The sequence below is a fragment of the Macaca mulatta genome, chromosome 3, assembly GCF_049350105.2.
Source record: "Macaca mulatta isolate MMU2019108-1 chromosome 3, T2T-MMU8v2.0, whole genome shotgun sequence".
Classification (NCBI taxonomy): Eukaryota; Metazoa; Chordata; class Mammalia; order Primates; family Cercopithecidae; genus Macaca; species Macaca mulatta.
The window spans coordinates 5,256,920-5,275,012 of NC_133408.1; the positions used below are offsets into that span (position 1 = coordinate 5,256,920).

General features: G+C 50.9%; 1 protein-coding gene across 8 annotated transcripts in view; it reads right to left on the reverse strand.

Moving 5' to 3' along the window:
* Positions 1-17,745, reverse strand: part of ABCG1 (ATP binding cassette subfamily G member 1) — a 79,557-nt gene extending 61,812 nt beyond the window's left edge. For 5 of the 8 annotated variants that reach the window (XR_013414887.1, XR_013414886.1, XM_015132830.3 and 2 more), the window contains exons 1-2: positions 14,475-14,624; positions 7,898-8,141 (exon numbers count right to left, since the gene is read on the reverse strand). Coding sequence is in view for 5 of the 8 variants with exons in the window: in XM_015132830.3 (XP_014988316.1) it covers positions 7,898-8,141; positions 14,475-14,516 (286 nt within the window). In the remaining 3 variants the exon portion in view is untranslated. Of the gene's footprint in view, positions 1-7,897; positions 8,142-13,736; positions 14,625-17,632 lie in introns of those variants that run through there. The other 3 variants (XM_077995713.1, XM_028845311.2, XM_028845310.2) reach the window with 3 other exon arrangements.
* Between the last annotated feature and the right edge of the window lie 348 nt (positions 17,746-18,093).

Genomic DNA, 18,093 nt, shown 5'->3' on the forward strand with positions numbered 1-18,093 from the left:
GAAGGCACCAAGTTGCCTTATAACAGTAAAAGAAACAGAAAGAACGTGACTCAGGTTCTGCCCTTCCAGCAAGTTCCATCCCTATCAGTTTATAGACAGCAAGAACCTTCCAGCAGGGACACCTACCCGCTGCCCTGCCCCCTGCGGATGCTGCTGTGATGCCCACCTCCCGAAGCAGGACTCTGATCTCATTTCCTGCAAGGGCCACGTACTTCTTATTTCCTCCTCTTGAGGTAGCCCTGGATTGTAATGTATTTGGTTATTGTTCTGTACTTGGCTGGGCTTTTCCCCTTCATTCGTGAGCTCATTTCAAGACCAAGATTAACTTGGTCTGCAGAGTTTCAGAAAACAGAACCTGGATCCACAAATGAACATTGCCCAGATACAGATTTCAGCTCAACAGACAGAAGCATTTTCTAAGAATGAGAGTTGTGCAAACATAGCCCGGCTGCCTGGGAGGTGTCAGTTCCTGGTTGCTGGAAGTGCTCAGACAGAAGCTGGCTGTCCCTTGTCAGGAATGGTGCGAGAAGACTCCCTCCACAGGGCAGGAGGGCGGGCTACGGCAGCACAACTCCTTTTGGCTCCAAGATTCGGACTCTAACTATAGGTCTCAGCTGGATGTAATCACAGCCCTGAAGTCACCCTGGTGTGTCTTACTTTTGACACCAAGTGCCATTTACCCCACAGAGCACGGAGGTGACAAAACAGCACACAGCTGACAAAGTGGGAAGTAAAACTCTTGGCTGCAGGTCAGACTGGATCCCTGCAGGCCCACTCGCCACCGCTCATGACGGAAAACCCATCTTGTTGCCTTTTCTCACAACGTGAGCAAAAACAGTCGGCACTGGGGACATTTTATTTGAGAGTAAGCCTTCCCATGCAGGTGTCAGAACTTCATCCACATGAGTTTGATGGAGAATGCACCTCCATGACAAATCCCTAGTTTTACCGTTTAGTCCTTCAAGATATATTTAATCTGACCTACATGGTTTTCTTTGTTCATCGCTAATCTGTTGATTCTAGAACTGAACTCAGAAAGAGCAGGTGTATGGTTCTAAACATTTCTTTCCTGCCAATTTATAAACAAAAGAAACGGTGTCGTGTTCAGCAAAATGTCACCTTTGGTTATTTCTTGAACTGGTGGATTAGGTTCTGGTTTATAGGGAGGGCCTCCATTTGAGAATGTGAACTTTTCAAGATACAAGCCTATTCAAGGCAGTAGAGGAAGGCAGGGGGGCACCCACCATGCAGGTGAAAATGATTGTGGTAAGAACATCCTTCAACAGTTAAACAGTGACACCAACCCCCACGGAGCAGAGCACAGTCCTACAGAGTCGCACTGAAGGGGCCAGATGGTTCAAGAATACGAGCACTCTCTGGGAAAATGACAAAGTATTAACATGTCCAAATAAAGAACCTGCCAATCCAAAGGTGGCAAAGAGAAAAGGAGACCCCAAGGCCAATGTTGGCAGAGCCATCCGAGCCTTGTCCAGGGAGGCTGCCACAGCTAACAATGCCACACTAAGGAGTCACACACCCAGATCCCGGCTCCCAGCTGGTGAGGGTTTGGTTTCCCATGCAACATGCTCATAGGGAGAGAATGTGTGGGCTGGAGGAGAGCATCTAGGCCCCTTGGATGTGAAACCTGTTCAAGAAAGTAGCAAACCCCTTTGGTCTTGCACATAGTGGCTAAACATTATCTCATATGAATCTGCTGTGAGAGCTGGTCCATTCTCAACATTTTTTCAAAGCCTCTTTGGGACCCTGTAAGGCAGAGGGGTCAGAACTCTGCCGGAAGACCTCATCACCAAAGGAATGCTACCCCTCAGGGCCTGAGTGGCAGCCCGCCTACCCACCCCGGGCACCACTAAGAACCTAGGAACTGGCCGCAGCAGGGAAAAGAAGGGTTTTTTCCAGTCCTCTGAATTCCCCAAGGCAGACTCAGGCATTCGGCTCCTCTTTGTCAATGCCCCAGCCTCAAGCAAGCCATCCCTGCAAGTGGCCTGGGGCCACCACACTGCACCAGGAATCAGCTGTAGCCTCCAATAAAGGTGAAGGACTGAAAGAAATGTCCTGTGGACCCACAAGAAAGCCCACCTTAGCATAACAGCCTCGAAGAAGCACCAAAGTAACTCACTCATGCTAGGGAACTATCAATCCCCCTTCAGCCTGAGCACCTGCCCCTCTGAAACCCCCTAGCGACAGGATCTCCACACTCTGCCTTTCACTGGGCTGCCTCCCCTCCCTGTTCTAGCAGGTTGGATCAAGTCACCAGCACTTGGTCAGAATCCAGTCTTCCCTTAATGGAATTCCTGAAAGGATTTATTAATGGTGCCTTCCATGCACTTTAGATGGTCCGTCATTACAGGCCTTGTGAAATGGCTATGGAAATTATGAGAAAGCAACCCTGAATTTGAGAAAGGTGTCCAAATGCTTAGGAGCAAACCAATACAGATAATCTGACTTGGCGCTGCCCGGAATATTTAACCCCTTCTGGTTTTTGGCAAGGATGAGGCTGGAGGGTTGGGTTTCAAAGCATGAGGTGACATGGCGTTCCATCAGAGCATCACCATGTGGAGGCCACGGCCTGACTGCAGATAGGAAAGAAAATGCTCTAAAGCCCCAGGTATGGCTACGTTTGTTCTCAACCTGAACTTCGCCTCCAGGTAATCTTAGGAGGTGAATTTGATTTCTGAGAATCGCTTCACCTGTTGGAGAGAAAGCACGCCATGCACATCAACCTCCCCTTCCTGGTGAGGAGAGGGAAGCTGGAGCCTCTCCAGAGGGACAGGAAATCCCTGTAAAGGGCCAATGGCCACTGACATCCAAACAGGCCAATTAAAAGGAAAATACATCAGTTTACAGCCAAGACAACCCCAAACCATTTCATAACATGGGGCTGGGCACAGCTGTGCCTTGGTTGTCCAGTCTTGTGCCCACGTCAGGGCTAAGCACTCGCTATGCTCCTTTTTGGCCTGAAATCACACAGACCTGGTTCTGAGTTCCTTCCTCCCCAGTCCTATGATGTTGGTTACATCTCTGAGCCTCATGTCACAGCTTTCCACAGGGAGAATACGCAGATCCTTCCTGAATCGGCCCCGTGAGCCAAGTGGATTGAAGAACGGCTCTCATTCAGTCAACTATGCCTGGAAACCGCCGGGATCTCCTGGGAGATGGGCAGTGTATGAGTACCCAAGCATTCCATTTGTTCGTTGTGGCCAGTCACACCCTAATAAAATGAGACCCTTGTGTGAATGGGCTCTGAAAGCAGCTTACAATAAGATCTGTTCATCCCCATCATCTTTACCTAAGAAGAATTTTATTCTGTGAATTTGCTCTTAACCACATTCCTAAATATTCTCAGCATAGTGTCTACTCTGTAGGAAGCAAAGGCCGCTAAGGGTGAGGAGGAACAGCTAAACCAGATCACTCTGATCTGTCCCCAACACAGTTTGTGTGACAACACCAAAGATGGTATTGTTCCGAGCCATTTGTCCCATTGGCACAAGCTACGTGAGCGAATTCCTTGAGGGAGAGTAATTACTGTATCCGAAGCCGGGGAAATTATCCTTGGGGTGTACTCCTCTCTCCTGAGAATAGTTCCTCTCACAATTACGTTCTTTGCTAGGAATCTATTATATGATCTAGTTTTCCCTCCAAAGACATCATTAATCATATTGTGAAAATGTAACTACAACTGAAAATACAAGATGTTTTGTTAAAATGCCATATTCAATGCTTAGTAATCGTCAAGCTCAAAAATTTTAAAGAATCAGTGCCTGGCATCTCCTTCTTAAAAATACCGCTACTGTTTCCCGCATGGCCTTTCTTGTAAGAATTGTAAAGTTCACCTTCTTTAAAATAATTACCTAGGACTTCATGAAGTTTTTCTGGTCACAATGCCCAACTTTGCTATGGCATTCTATGTTGAGTTTATATCGCAGCACCATGTTTTGGGTGAAATCACGTGAGAAAAAGTCTTTCCTGGAAACAACTGGAGTGGTCCAGTGTCTTTGTAATGGGAAGGAACTTGGACTGTGAGTCAGAACAGCTGGGTCCCAGCCCTGGCTCTGCCTTTGAGCGAATCAGCTCTGTGCCTGAGATCCTGTTTCCTTTGCCCTACTGTGAAGCATGGGACCAGGCACTTTCTTTCTTTTTTTTTTTGAGATGGAGTCTTACTCTGTCCCCCAGGCTGGAGTGCAATGGCACGATCCCAGCTCACTGCAACCTCCACCTCCCGTGTTCGAACAATTCTCTTGCCTCAGCCTCCCGAGTAGCTGGGATTACAGGTGCCTGCCACCACGCCTGGCTAATTTTTTTGTATTTTTACTAGAGACAGGGTTTCACCATGTTGGCCAGGCTGGTCTCGAACTCCTGACCTTGTGGTCCACCCACCTAGGCCTCCCAAAGTGCTGGGATTACAGGCGTGAGCCACCGCACCCGGCCAGAACCAGGTGCTTTCAAAACTCCTTCACTTCTTATCTTCGGAGACACCTCTCCAGCAATGCCAGGACATCCAGCCTCAGCGTGATCATTACAATTCGCTCAATGCATCAAACTGAATTTTTAAAAGGTGAAAACAATGGACTTGATACAGACAGCAAAATGAATACACTGAGAGCAGTCAGAGAAGTAGCCCCTGACCCAGCGTCACACTTGGGGTCACACAGAGATGATGCCAAATACAAACTCCGCCACCGTGAGAAGAGAGAAACGCAGAGCAAGGCTGGGCTCTGACTTCTCGGCCTAACCTAAGTGTGGCTGGGACTGAGACCACCGCCAGCAATCAGAGGGACAAAAACAGGAGAGGGAGGAACCCATCTATGGGAGGAGCAAAAGAGGCCGACTTGGAGGACCAACAGGCGCAGAGGCCGACCAGGAGAGTGGCGACCCGTGTGGGTGAGGTCCAGTGGGATGCAGCTCCTCCTGCAGCCCCAACACAAGATCCACATTGAATGCGCATTGTTATTGATGGTCCTGGCTTTTAGTTGGGGAAATACGGTACCCAAGTTGGAGCCAACTGGATGCAGCACCCAAGAGCAGGCTGGTGTTGGGAGAACAGTGGGCACAGAGAGGGCTTCTGCAGCTAGCACCCTTTGGCAGGAAAAACTCTTCAGCAATGGCAATCGAACCACCAACAGCAGGAAACCCTATGGGCACCAGAGTCTCCAGGAAGAGCTCTGCTTCCTTTCTGGCTGCATGGACCCTGGCACCCCATAAGGCCCTGTGCTAGGCAAGGCGTGGCCACCGTGTCGGAGTGCACAGAGCTGGAAATTGCTGCCTTCATCCCAGGCCTGCCCCTCTCGAGCCCAGGAGCATGGGCAAGTCCCTTAACCACCGTTGCCTCAGTTTCCTTTCTATTCTGTGTGCTGGAGTGATAAGCCATCTGACTCTGAATTGCAGGCACCAGGAACAAAGGAAAGGATGGGGCATGCAGGGGAGGAGGAGCAGGGAGAGGGAAGACAGACACAGGTGCTGCTGTGGCTGGGGAGGGCAGTGGGGAGGAAGCCAGACAGCAAAACTACCCTTGCCCCCCCCCCCGAAGAAATCAGCAGCTGGAACACACCAGATACATCCTGTCTGTCAACCCCTCTGGCTCCACCCATTTCTGACTCATGGGCAGGTCCCTTGGGAGCCCATTTTGGGCTCTTCCCCTGCCTGAGCCCACAAGGTTACTGTAGGGCAAGTCTTTATCTGGTGGCCACCCCACCCAGGCTGCGCTTCTGAGAATGGACAGTTAGGGCTCCTCCCTCACTAAGAGCCATTACCAGCTGGCTAACTGTGATGATTCATGTGATCAGTTTAAACACTTAGAGAATATAGGGGTGACGAGTCACATACTGGGTGATGTGGTTTGGCTCTGTGTCCCCACCCAAATCTCATCTTGAATTGTAATCCCCACGTGTCAAGGGAGGAACTGGGTGAGAGGTGATTGGATCATGGGGGCGGTTTCCCCCATGCTGTTCTCATGATAGTGAAGGAGTTCTCATGGGATCTAATGATCTAAATGTGTGTGAGTTCTTTTGCTCTCTCTCTCTCTGTCTCTCTCTCTCTCTCTCTCTCTCATGCCACCATGTAAGACATGCCTTGCTTCCCCTTCACCTTCTACCATGATTGTAAGTTTCCTGAGCCCTCCCCAGCCATGCAGAACTGTGAGTCAATTAAACCTCCTTTCTTTAAAAATGACCCAGTCTCAGGTAGTTCTTTATAGCAGTGTGAAAACGGACAAACACATTGGGTAGGGGAGCGATACTCTTCACTTGCAAACACTGGCTACAGCTGTGTGCCAGGCTTATGCCAAGACATTTCAAGCCCAGATGCCACCAGGTTTCAGACATCTACATTTCTGCATTACAGCCCATCTTCACTTTACAAGACACCATTCCCAGCATTTTCAACCATCATGACAACACTTCCAAGGCCACACATAACAGACGAACAGGAATCACTCTATGTTGCTCACTGCTTTGCCACAATTTGTCTATATGGACAAATGAGGCCAAAACATGACATGGTGTCCTGGTTTCTTGATACATTTTCCTATGAAAAGGAAGAAGGAGAAGGCTAGAATCCTATGTTGAAATTTCGACAGGATCAAAGGAGTGGGCCTACATCTGAGCCTGCCACAGAGCTGCTTTCTTAACAGAACAGGCTGGCATGCTCTGAAAATGCAAGGATCGCATCACAATGCTATACCGTTGTCTGTTGAGAAGGTACTGAATCTGTTTCTGGTTGTGCAAACATAGACATACAGTTACCCAGCCACCAACTGGGCTTGCAGGTCCCAGGGACCAGTCTGTCAAAGCTCTAAAATTGTGATTGCAATGAAGACAGGACTGCCAGTGCCAAGGGTCTCAAAGACTTAGCTTCAAGAGGGTAGAAAAACAAAAAGAAGATAATAAGGAAAAGAAGAAAGACAACTAAAAATTTAAACTGTGAGTCTTGGTTGGTCTTCTTCAAAATGAAAGAAGGGCTGAATCCAGTTTTAAGTTCAAAGTCCTAAAATATTAGAATTTTCCAGGGGTACCTGAGTCATTTGTATTGTTCCAAAGTCCTCCCAGATTTTCAAGTTGCTTTCCATGATTCGGTAGAAACTAGGGACCACGGTTTCTTGATGAAGTCTGACACGTCCTCTGCCTGTCAGCTCCCCCAACCCACCTGTCTGATCCACTTAGGAGCAGACAAGGGGTGCATGGAGCAGAAGGAGATAAAGGATAAATTCCACAAGAAGAAACAGATCAGGCTGGAAAAAAACACACCAACCCAGGGTGGCATTAACTCCACAGACCCTGAAACTCTAGAGCCAGGAAAGATTGCTGAGAAAATGCAAACTACCACTCATCAATTCCCTGTAACATGCAACAAGCTGGTGGCGAACTCCTGCATTGTGTGGCGTTCCAGACACCTCCTGAGCTGAGCTCCATCCTCTCTGTTTTTTCTATTTTTATGTATACAGCTCATTTCAACAGTTTAGTTTTCTTTCTAGCCCACCATGACCACCCACAAAAGAATCCTTTCAAGATGGGTCTCTGGAGAGGTCAGTCTAGGTCGCTGGCCACTTTTTAACACTTCACGCTTGGGAGGGGGCACCTGTCTCCCATTTTCCTCTGGGTGGTTCAAAAACAGTTCCACCATCAATCTTTGTGAAATTCTCCATAATGACATCGCAGAATTTCAGAGCAACCACGAACTTTGAGATCACCAAATCCAACCTGTTCATTTTATAGGTGAGGAAAATTCAGGCAGAAAGCAATAGAATAAATTGACCACTGCAGTGACAGCGTCGGGAAGAGAAACTCAGCCTTCCAACTTCCAGACCCCAGTTTTGCCCAAACAACGTGTTGCCTCCTTCAGAGGCTCCTCCCAGCTTGATACACAAAACAGCCGCCCTCCCTACCTTTCTTCCTCCACCAGGGTCCTTCAGGAACCGAGTAGGAAAGGTCCCTGAATTCAATGTTCACAGCTGCCCTCCGAGGCAAGGAGGAGAAGCGCTGGGCTTCCGTGAGGCTGTTATCTACTTTTTTCAGATGCCCATTCAGCAGGTCCGTCTCAGCGGTCTCCATGCTGCTGGACACCACCTCATCCACCGAGACACACACCGACTTGGGCTCCGTCATCTCTGCAGAGTAACTGCTGGCATTCTAGAAAAACCAGAGGAAGCAACAAGACCTGTTATAAGCTGCATCAAGAGAAAGAACATGAAGAGATTCACCATGAGGCTCAGGGTCATTGATTATTAATAGCAACACTTTTTCCACTGCAGGAGCGCCTTTGGCCCCAGGAGAAACGTGCCTACCTACAGGAATTTGTCATCTCTGTCACATTTTCTTCTATTAAAAAATGCTTAAGGTAAAGTGTTACGCTGATCTACAAGTCTTACTTTGGAATCATAAAATCGAATCATAAAACTATACTCGATGAATCATCCATTACCTCAAAGAAGAAAACACTGGCCACCATAAGCAATGATCTGTTTACAGTCCCCTCATTTTAAAAACCTCCATAAAGACACACCAGGCGCCTGAGACATAAATAACCGAGAAAGTTTTATTTACACTGAGCTGTTTTGTGTCTCTCTCGCGTAATCTCATAAAAATGTCTCAGGAGCAATGACATCACCTGAGCTGCTGAGTTTTGTGGGGACTGGCCTTTGTATTTTGCATTTAAAATTTCCAAGTCACTTACAACTCTGCTGTCTTGCTACCTCTTCATAAAAGCGCTGAAAAGTCGGAATGGTTAATATTTTTTAATCTGTTAGACAAACAAGGAAACTGAGATGTAGACAATGTAAGGACCGTGTTCCAGGTCCCACAATCAAGTGAGTAGCAGAAGTTATCCCAGAATCTGAGTCATAAAAAAATATATAGGTATTCATTTCATTGCATCATAAGAGTACCTAATCGTTTGTAGCTACCATTGGCTTTTAAAGCTTCCTCTGGGAGTCAAATGGAGTATCACCGATTGCCAAGAACCCGGAAGTATCCATGCAAAGAAAGGAATATCCTTTTTTAATGGCCTGGCAACCGTGAGCAGATCAATAAGCTTCAGGTACCTTCAAAACACGGGAGAACCTTGGGGGAGCAAATTGCTGTGCTTTTTCTTGCTGTCTTCCAAGTCGAGAGAGAACATCTCACAGTGCCAAAAGCACACACACACCCCTTCCGGGCATCTTCTACCTCTGAAGGCCTTCACGAAATCAAAACTTAGCTCCTGGGCTATAATACTGTGTGGCTAAAACTAAAGGTGCTGAGCGAAACTCTGACAAAGCTGAGCTTGGTCTGCTGGTCCCGGGCATGCGGGATGTCTTGGATGCCCGCGTAAGTGGGTTCCCGCATCCCCAAGCAGAGCTGGGAGGGTGTATGTGTGTCTGACAAGCGATCTGCACTCCTTAGGGGTCTGGTGTGATGATAAGATGCAGACCCCAAGGGAGCGACCGCGAAGCCTCCTCCCAGCTGGTCCTGATGCCCCTGTGGCAGGGCCTCTTGGAGGAGCTGCTGCCCCATGCCCCTCAGCCTGCCTTCTGGGCTCCTATGCTGCTGCCCCAAGTGTTTAGAGCTCACTTTGATTCCAAAAGGGCCCCCAAAGCCCCAGATCTGGGCCTTGGAGGGGGCATGTCGACAAAGCTGTGGAGAAAGACAAAGGGCTCTAGGCCTGGTTCCCCATGTCCGTTTCCATCCCCACCTTGCTGCCCAAGTCAAGACAGAACGTGCTGGGTTCTGCCCGATCCTGCTGGCAGACATGGGCTCTGCCCCGCGACCCCCGATGGCTGTGTGTGCAGTTGAGGGTAAGGCCTAGGGGGGCAACTCCTCTCCTATTGTGGGCCCCTCCACCTTCACCCCAGGAGGCCAGCTGCCACACACCATCTGCTCCCTCTCCCCAGGCACCCATTGCATGTATGAGCCCCTGCTGAAGCCCAGGGACAGGTGCTTCTTTCCTGTGGCTGAAGCCCACACTGATACAGGGTGAATGGCCACCACACCAGCCATCTACATTATCATAAGGGCCTGACTTTCTCTGCTAGACTCACTCTCGGCTCACTCACTCACTCTCTCACTCCCTCATTCACTGGACAAACTGAGCACCAGATAAAGCCCTAGGGTCAGCAATCAGACAGACAGACACGGCCCCTGACCTGGCAAGCTCAAGTTCAAGATCCGGCCCAGGCAAGAAAACAGGCAACTAATTACCATAGGTCAAGGCAAGAGCCAGGCGGAAAGCAAAAGTGCCTCCGGATTGTTGAGAAGCTCAGCTGTGCTTCTTGATGCCTTGGTTATTTTCCTCTGGGCAGTCGCCTTGAGGACTCTTGGTCAGTGCATTTTCCCCATGTGTGCCTATGATCTGCTTCTTTCATTTTGAAGAAGACCAACTAATTACAATAGGTCAAGGCAAGAGCCAGACAAAGAGCATACCATGGGTAACTCAGAAGGGATATCTAACGCAACGCAGACCCTGAGATGGGGAGATGCAGGACAAAGTCTTTCTGCAGAAATAGAATCTTAGCTGAATTTAGCAAGGTGAGATGGAGGGGTGCTGGCTCCTGGTGGCCTCTGCTAGGGAACAGCGTAGACAAAGTCCCACCAGCACAAGACAGTGAAGCATCCAGAGACCTGTAAGAAACGCAGGGGCTGGAGCGTAGATTTGGGCTGGTAGGGTGGGGGCAGGAAAGCAGGGGGCTTTAGAACAAGATGAGACTAGAGGGGTAAACAAGGTGCCCGTGGGGTAGGGCTTGCCAACTTGGTTAAGGGCTTTGCATTTTATCTAGAGATCTTTGGGGAGCCCTGAGGCAATAACAGGACCAGAACTGCGGAAGAGTCTCCTGCTGTGAGCCAGGTGGGGTGACGGTGGCCTGGATCCGCTGGTGGTAGTGGGGCTGAAGGCAAGGGGACAGGCTAGGAGGATAAAACTGGGTGACTAAACTGATTTGGGAGTAAGAAAGAGAGAAGCCAGAATCAAGTACTTGCAATGTAAAGTATTAAATAATAATGACTCGTGCATGCTAGGTAAGTGATTATAAACAATAGTGTTTATTGATCCAGCAATTACCATGTGCCTGTTAAACTCTAGCCTACATAGTTTATGCCTCTTATTACCTCCACAACTCTAACAGGGACAGGGGCCCTGGGAGCTGGGATGACCATCTCTAGTTCGGAGGAAGTATTGGAAGCGCAGAGACATTGTCTGACTTGCTTAAGACCCTGTGATTAGGGCGTGGCTGAGCGGCTTCCAAGTCTGAGACCACAAGCCTCTGTAACGGCCCTTGACTGTTGCTTGGCCTTCCACGGGTAAGTTGTGGGTGTTTTGGCATCTTTCAGGCCTTGTCCATTATAGGAAAACCCACACCGGGGAAATCATGCAGCCCCACCCCCAAATAAACCAACAGCAAAGCAATGCATACAGTTGCCCACCTTCCCTCCATGGCATCTAACAGCCTCACCCAATTAATAAAATCTTGAAAACTGTGTGATGCGAGGCAGTGGCCTGTCAGTCTGAAATAGACCAGCTCTCTGGAAACACATCCTCCGATGAGAGCTGCCGGCAATGTAGGTTACAGCGAGTTTCTCCTCAGCCTCCTGAGCTCATTAAAATTAAAACAAATGCATCTTCTCTCTTCATTTTTTTCCTTTCACTCTTCTGTTTCCCTATCCTACTGAAGCATTGTCTTTGACCTTCCCCCACCCCCGCACCGGGCCACATATGATTTGTGCCGCACAATACATTGTAAGTCATAGTAAGTTCATTCATAGATGTGGAATGCCAAAGAGACCCTGTTAGGATTGTTCCTGGCTGCTGTTCATGGGAAATTTTCCGGGGCGCTGAGCAGAGTGGCCCGTGATTACAGTTTGAACCTTGGGCAGATAGAGATGCCTATTTAGCTGGGGAGCGTCTTTAGCAGTCAGTAAGCCACCCACAGTGAATGGTGAGCCACATTCACCCGATTTCCACCAAGAACACAGAGATAGAAACTTTTTCTCCCAGCATTAGGAGGAAGTCGGGAAACAGGAAGAGGAGCCAGTCAGCAGCACAGTTAGCATGCAGCTGTCTGTCTTCTCTCTTTGGTTCACTGCTGCCAGCCTTGGTACCCACCTAAGCATCCTAAGCATGTAAGAGGAAAATGCGCTGACCAAGAGTCCTCAAGGCGACTGCCCAGAAGAAAACACCCAAGGCTTCATACCCTTAACTGAGCCAGAGACCAGATCACACTTGAGGGGGTCACTCACAAGCCCAGAACAGCTCCAAATACCACCCTCCCACTAGAAACATTTGCCACCCCTTGCCTGCCCACTGAACTCAGGGACTCCAGCATGTTCTCCCGAGTGCCTGGCTCACCCCTAGGCACCTCCTTTGACTCACAGCTCAGAGGATCCACACCAGGATGGACCCCAGAGCAGGGAGGTGAAGGAAAAGCAAAATTTAAGATCCCAGGGATCTCTGAAGGGCTCTTTGTTCGTGACTTGGCCAGAATTTATTTTCTTTTTAATTTATTTATTTTTTTAACCCTACAGCCCCCAGAATTCCCAGGTGATCTTTCATTCAAGGACTAGCTGGGGCCTAACTCTGCTTAGCTTCTACCATCAGACTAGTGCTTTCAGGGTGGGACAGCTGTGCGTGAATAGAAATGTTTAAACTTTTTTTTAAAGTACCAAGTTTTCAGGGAGGAAAATAATTTTCAAAACAAAATAATGTTCTCCAAAACAATGAGCCCAGCTGTGACTGTCTCCACGTGATAACAAAACAGTTGAGCTCTGGAGGCTGTATCAAATCATAATATAACACTTAAAAAAAATCTTGATATTAAAAATCTGTACCTTAAAACATCGGATTCATTATTTTTCTACATGTCCATTATAGCAAAACCCACACCAAGCCACCTTTGCAGCTCTAAAAGGAATTCAGGAGTTACCTAGCATCTAATGTAAGATCAATAACTTTCTCTACCTGCAACTAACATCAATAATCTCCTTCATTTTCCATGGTCAACCCCATTTAGGTTTCCTAATAGATGAATAAGTGCAAAAGGCAGAATTTCCAAGTGTTGCCCAAAGATTCAACCAGAGAAAAAGCAAGTGTCACCGGGAGGGAAACGGCTTTTCCGTTTTGTTCAATGCCTCTTCTACGTAGAAGCCACGTAGGGAAGACAGGGCAGCCCAGAGAGGGGAGTCAGACTGCAGGTCTCCGGCCCCGGGCTCTCCCCTCCTCCACCCACCGCCTGGCCGTGTCTGCGGCCCCATTCTATCGTTTACACAAAATCATTATATAATGAGCTGGCGAGGCTCCGTATGTTCTACAGTAACCTGTTTGGAATCATAGGATGCAGTTGTCACAGCAGAGCATGCGCAGAAACCTGGCTACTTTTTTTTTTTCTCTTGAGCTGAAGGCAAGAGGTAACTGTCGGTCAAATCCTGCTCAGCCCTGCTGACTTCAAATACAGGATGCTAAAAATGAAATACAGGGGAGGGGCGGGGTGAGCCCCGGAGCGTGCCATGCACTGTGGGCTTACAGCCTCGGGGAAGTAATATTAGGGTAGTAACTACACAGATACACGGCGTGGAATACGGAAGACTTTCCATTTGTACTTTAGCTACCTATACGATGCTAGCGTGCGGGGCGTAGACATGAAGGGCCCTAGGATAAGGTGAGGTGGGTGGCTGGGGGCCTGATGATTGGTTCGTTGTTTGTTCCTAATGCCAGAAAACCGGAAAGGGATATTCCTGACCACCCCTGGGAACAGCACTTACAGTAACTGTCCAGCAGTGAACTCGCCGACACCCCGCCATCCCTCTCCGGAGCTGGGGGGAAGTGAGATGCGCGTCCCTGTCACCACCGCGTCTCTCTCTCCGGCGCGCGCAGAAAGGCGGCCCGCAAGAATCCGGGCTTGCCCCTCGCGGGTCTCCCCGGGCCTTAGCCGCCCCCTCCCCGAGTGGGTCCGGGAGAGGCTGTCCCCTGGAGTGCAGTCGCAGGCTCCAGCTCTCTGGGGGCAGCTTCCTCTTTGGTTCCCCAGACCCTGCCTAGCGTTCCTGGGGATGGCGCGAGAAGTCCCCAGTCCCCAAGCCCACAGCCGCGCGCGCAGGGCTCCCCCTCTTCAAGCTCCTCTTCCCTCCAGCCCAAGCTGCGGCCCTTCCCCAGTCCCTAGTGCACTCCAGGTCCCAAGAGCCCCACGCCCCCCGCCCGGAGGCCATCAGGTCAAGGCCATCGGTCCACTTGTAGGGCTGCTCGCTGCCCCCGCCCCACTCCCGGCCCCTTCGCCTTGTCAGTGCTCTCGGCCACTGCAAGGGGCATCCCGAGGCTCCAGGTGGCCCAGGCGGAGGGGCGGGGATAGCGATCGGAGCCGGGCGCCTCTGTAGGGTGCCCTGGGTCAGCGACCAGAGGACGCGCTCCAGGGAGGGGTGTCAGGTCGCGTGTGCGAGTCTTTGTGTGTTTCCTGCTCTCCTTGAAAATAAAACCGATCCCGGCGGGCGAAGGATGCGCTCACTCACCATGGCGGTGCCGACCGAGAAAGCGGCCATCAGACAGGCCATGCCCCGGGGGCGGCGGCGGCGGCGGGGACGAGGCTTGAGCTGCGGGGCCGAGCCTGCGCTGGCTCCGGGATTGGCCGCTGCGCGGGGTGCGGGCTGCGCTCGGGCTCCGGCTGGGATCCGGCTCGGGCTCTGGCTCCAGCGCGCCCGGCCCCGCCCCGCGCGCGCGATTGGCTGGCTCCGAGGGGGCGGGCAGGCCGGCAGGTGCGCGTGCTCTTGTTTTGCTCCTGCGGGGGGCGGTGGACCAGGCCCCCTGAAGCACAGGTTCCGGGAGCCGCCCGAGCAGAGGCCTCGCAGGCGCCATGGGACCCCCCTGCCACCCCAGAAACCCCGGGTCCCGAACTCGCGGGGGCTGGGCCTGCACGGCCCGAGTGAGGCTGCCGGGACACCCGACAGACCCTGGGATTCCCAGGCTAGGAAATCCACAGCCTCCAAGCCTCAAGCGGCTGTGTGATGGGGCCAGAGAGGGAGCGTCCAGAGAGGGAGCGTCCAGAGAGGGAGGGGGAGGGCAAGGGGGCTTCCTTCTTGCTGCTGCTTCTTCCCCTACCCCCACCCCCGCGGTGTTGGGCAGCTCTCTGCCAGGCAGGAGCTTGAGGAGTAAAGAAAAGATGACCACTCCAACACCCCCAACAGCACTGGTATGGGGTGACCCCTGGCAGTGAGGCAGCGTGTGCACTAACACATGTGACATTGCTGTGCGTCAGCCATGGTGCTAAGTGCTGGGTTACAAAGGGTGAAGACAGCCAGGCCTCTGCCCTCTGCTCACCCCCAAAGAAAAAGAAGGCTCATTTTCTGCAGACAGAGGTGTTTCCAGAGCCGGGTTCAGAACCTGGCCATAGCCGTGTTCATGGAACTGTATAAGGAATGACACCAGGGCACCCTCCCATGTGGCCCCAGGCTGGAATATCAGATGGTCCAGCATCTCTAAAGCCTTTATTATATGTAAGTGGGGCCATTTCCTGGTAGCCATGGTGACAAGGCATTCTTTACTCCCAGTCTCAGGCCCTAATGCTTTTGTTAAGTTGTTTGCCTGTTGGGACGAAAAACAGGAATGCATTTCTTTTCATTTCCAGCACACCTGGGTCCCCCCCTCCCAACCACACCTCAGATGAGCCAGGTCTGTCTTTCTCCTCACCTAGAAAGGAGGCACAGCTTTTTATGCCAGGCAGGTAGGTGGACTTCACACCCACAGGTCAGATGACCATAACCAGATTCTGCCCCTCAAATCGGAGGAGAGAAAGGAGACGCGGTTATGAGTTTAAGGGGAGGTTCTGCCTGTGTCTGAATGGTGTTTTCTCAAGAATCGATCCGCCAAACACAGTGGCTCACGTCTGTAATCTCAGCACTTTGGAAGGCCGAGGCGGGAGGATTACCAGGTCAGGAGATCAAGACCATCCTGGCTAATACGGTGAAACCCCGTCTCTAATAAAAATACAAAAAACTAGCCGGGCGTGGTGGCGGGCGCCTGTAGTCCCAACTGCTGGGATGTTGAGGCAGGAGAATGGCATGCACCCGGGAGGCGGAGCTTGCAGTGAGTGGAGATGGTGCCACGGCACTCCAGCCTGGGCGACAGAGCGAGACTCCATCTCAAAAAAAAAAAAAAAAAAAAAAAAAGAAAAGTTGATCTGTTACCTTGATTTAACACTTGGCTGAGATGAAGAAATCTGTTTACCAGGTGCTACTGCCCGGGTGCCAGGCCTAGGAGGCTGTGTGGTGCCTTAAACATACACCACAGGGAGGCCAGTAAAGCCTGAGTGTGCTGGGAAGGGGATTCAGATCCACAAACCTAGGGAGCGTTTACGCCAAAATGCAGAGAGGAAGGTGCCTCATGGCTGGAGATGGGAACCGGTGCCCAGCCCTGGGACCCACCTTGCCCCAGAAACAGACAGGCCCTGGAGCAGGAGAGGAGGCACGGAACACAGCCAGGGAGGAACTGCCCATGTGACCAGGGCAAGCGAGGGATGCCTGGGTGCCTGCAGAGACATAATTTCTGTCCAATATCCATCCTCCTCACTTCCAGGAATGTGCCCAGAATTTCCTTCTAGACATTCCCCCTCCTCTACCTCCTCCCAGTTCTCTGCCCTAAGATTTATGTGGGATTGATCGACCTTCAGCTCGAGAATAGGCAATTTGGCTTCAGCTGGTCGATGGCTCCCATCCAGCCTGGCCATCGTGGCTGGTCCGGAACTGGAAGTGTGAGGCAGTGCTTACTGGGCTGCTGGGAATGGCCAGGGGGACGGTGTGTGGAGCATGAGGATGAAGTCAGAGAGGGAAGACACTATGCCGGGCCCTTGTTGGCTTTGGCTGCTGGATTTTCTATTGCAGGATAAGTGAAAGGGTCCTCACTTATCCATCTGTACAGTGGGGTCAAAATCCCCACCACATGGGAAATAAGGCATGGCAAGTGCTTTCTACCGTGCCTAGCACCCAGCAAGCATTCCACTCTAGTCCTTGCTGTGTTCCCCTCCAACACCTGATCAGGGAAGAAGCCAACAGTAGTGCAGCACAGATCTGTGCCGCTCCTATCAAGGCTCTTGGTTGTAAAGGACAGAAACTCCAACTGACTTAAGCTAAGTACAGAAAGGTTCAGAGTGCACTGGTTTCAGGCCTGCCGGGACCAAAGACCTGTACTACTCCGTCCTCAGCCCCTGGTCTCTTGCTTTCTCCATAGCTCTGGCCTTCCCAGGTGGTCTTCCCTCTGGCAGGCTGTCTCCGCATGGCCCCCCAGCAGCTACAGGCTTGCTCCTATAGCTGGCAGCAACCACTGCACCAGGGGGTTGCCAAACCCCGATGGGCCTGGCCTGGTTCACATGGGATGAAATGAGAAGGTTAGACTCAATGGGACCATGCAGAAAGACTGGGCGTGAGTGCCCAGCCAAGGCCATTCAAGGCATTCTAAGTAGAACCCTGAGGATCAAGGGGAGCTCTCAACAGGACCAGCTTAGTCCCAACCCCAACAGAAATTTATGCTAAGACATTGCTGACAGGCGAGTCCTACTGGGCCTGATAATTTCCAGTGGGGAGCCGCTTCCTGTCTGTATTAGTCTGTTTTCACACTGTTGATAAAGACATACCTGAGACTGGGCAATTTACGAAGGAAAGAGATTTAACAGACTCACAATTCCACATAGCTGGGGAAGCCTCATGATCATGGCAGAAAGTGAAAGGCATGTCTCACATGGCGGCAGACAAGAGACGGAGCATGTGCAGGGAAACTCCCCTTTATAAAGCCATCAGAGCTCAGGAGACTTATTCACTATCATGAGAATAGCACGGAAAGACCTGCCCTTATGATTCAATGATCTCTGACCAGGTCCTTCCTACCACATGTGGGAATTATGGGAGCTACAATTCAAGATGAGATTTGGGTGGGGACACAGCCAAACCATGTCACTACCGCAGCAGGCAGCCCACTCCATTATTAAGTGTTGTCACCACTAGCAAACTGAACCTGTGTCTGATCGGACTCCCTGTCACCCTGACTGCTCTGTGTGCCACAGCAACATGGTGTCACTCCCCAGAGTAGGCCCTGGCCAGCCAATGATGGCACCAACATTCTTTCCAGACCCTTGTTCTCTGG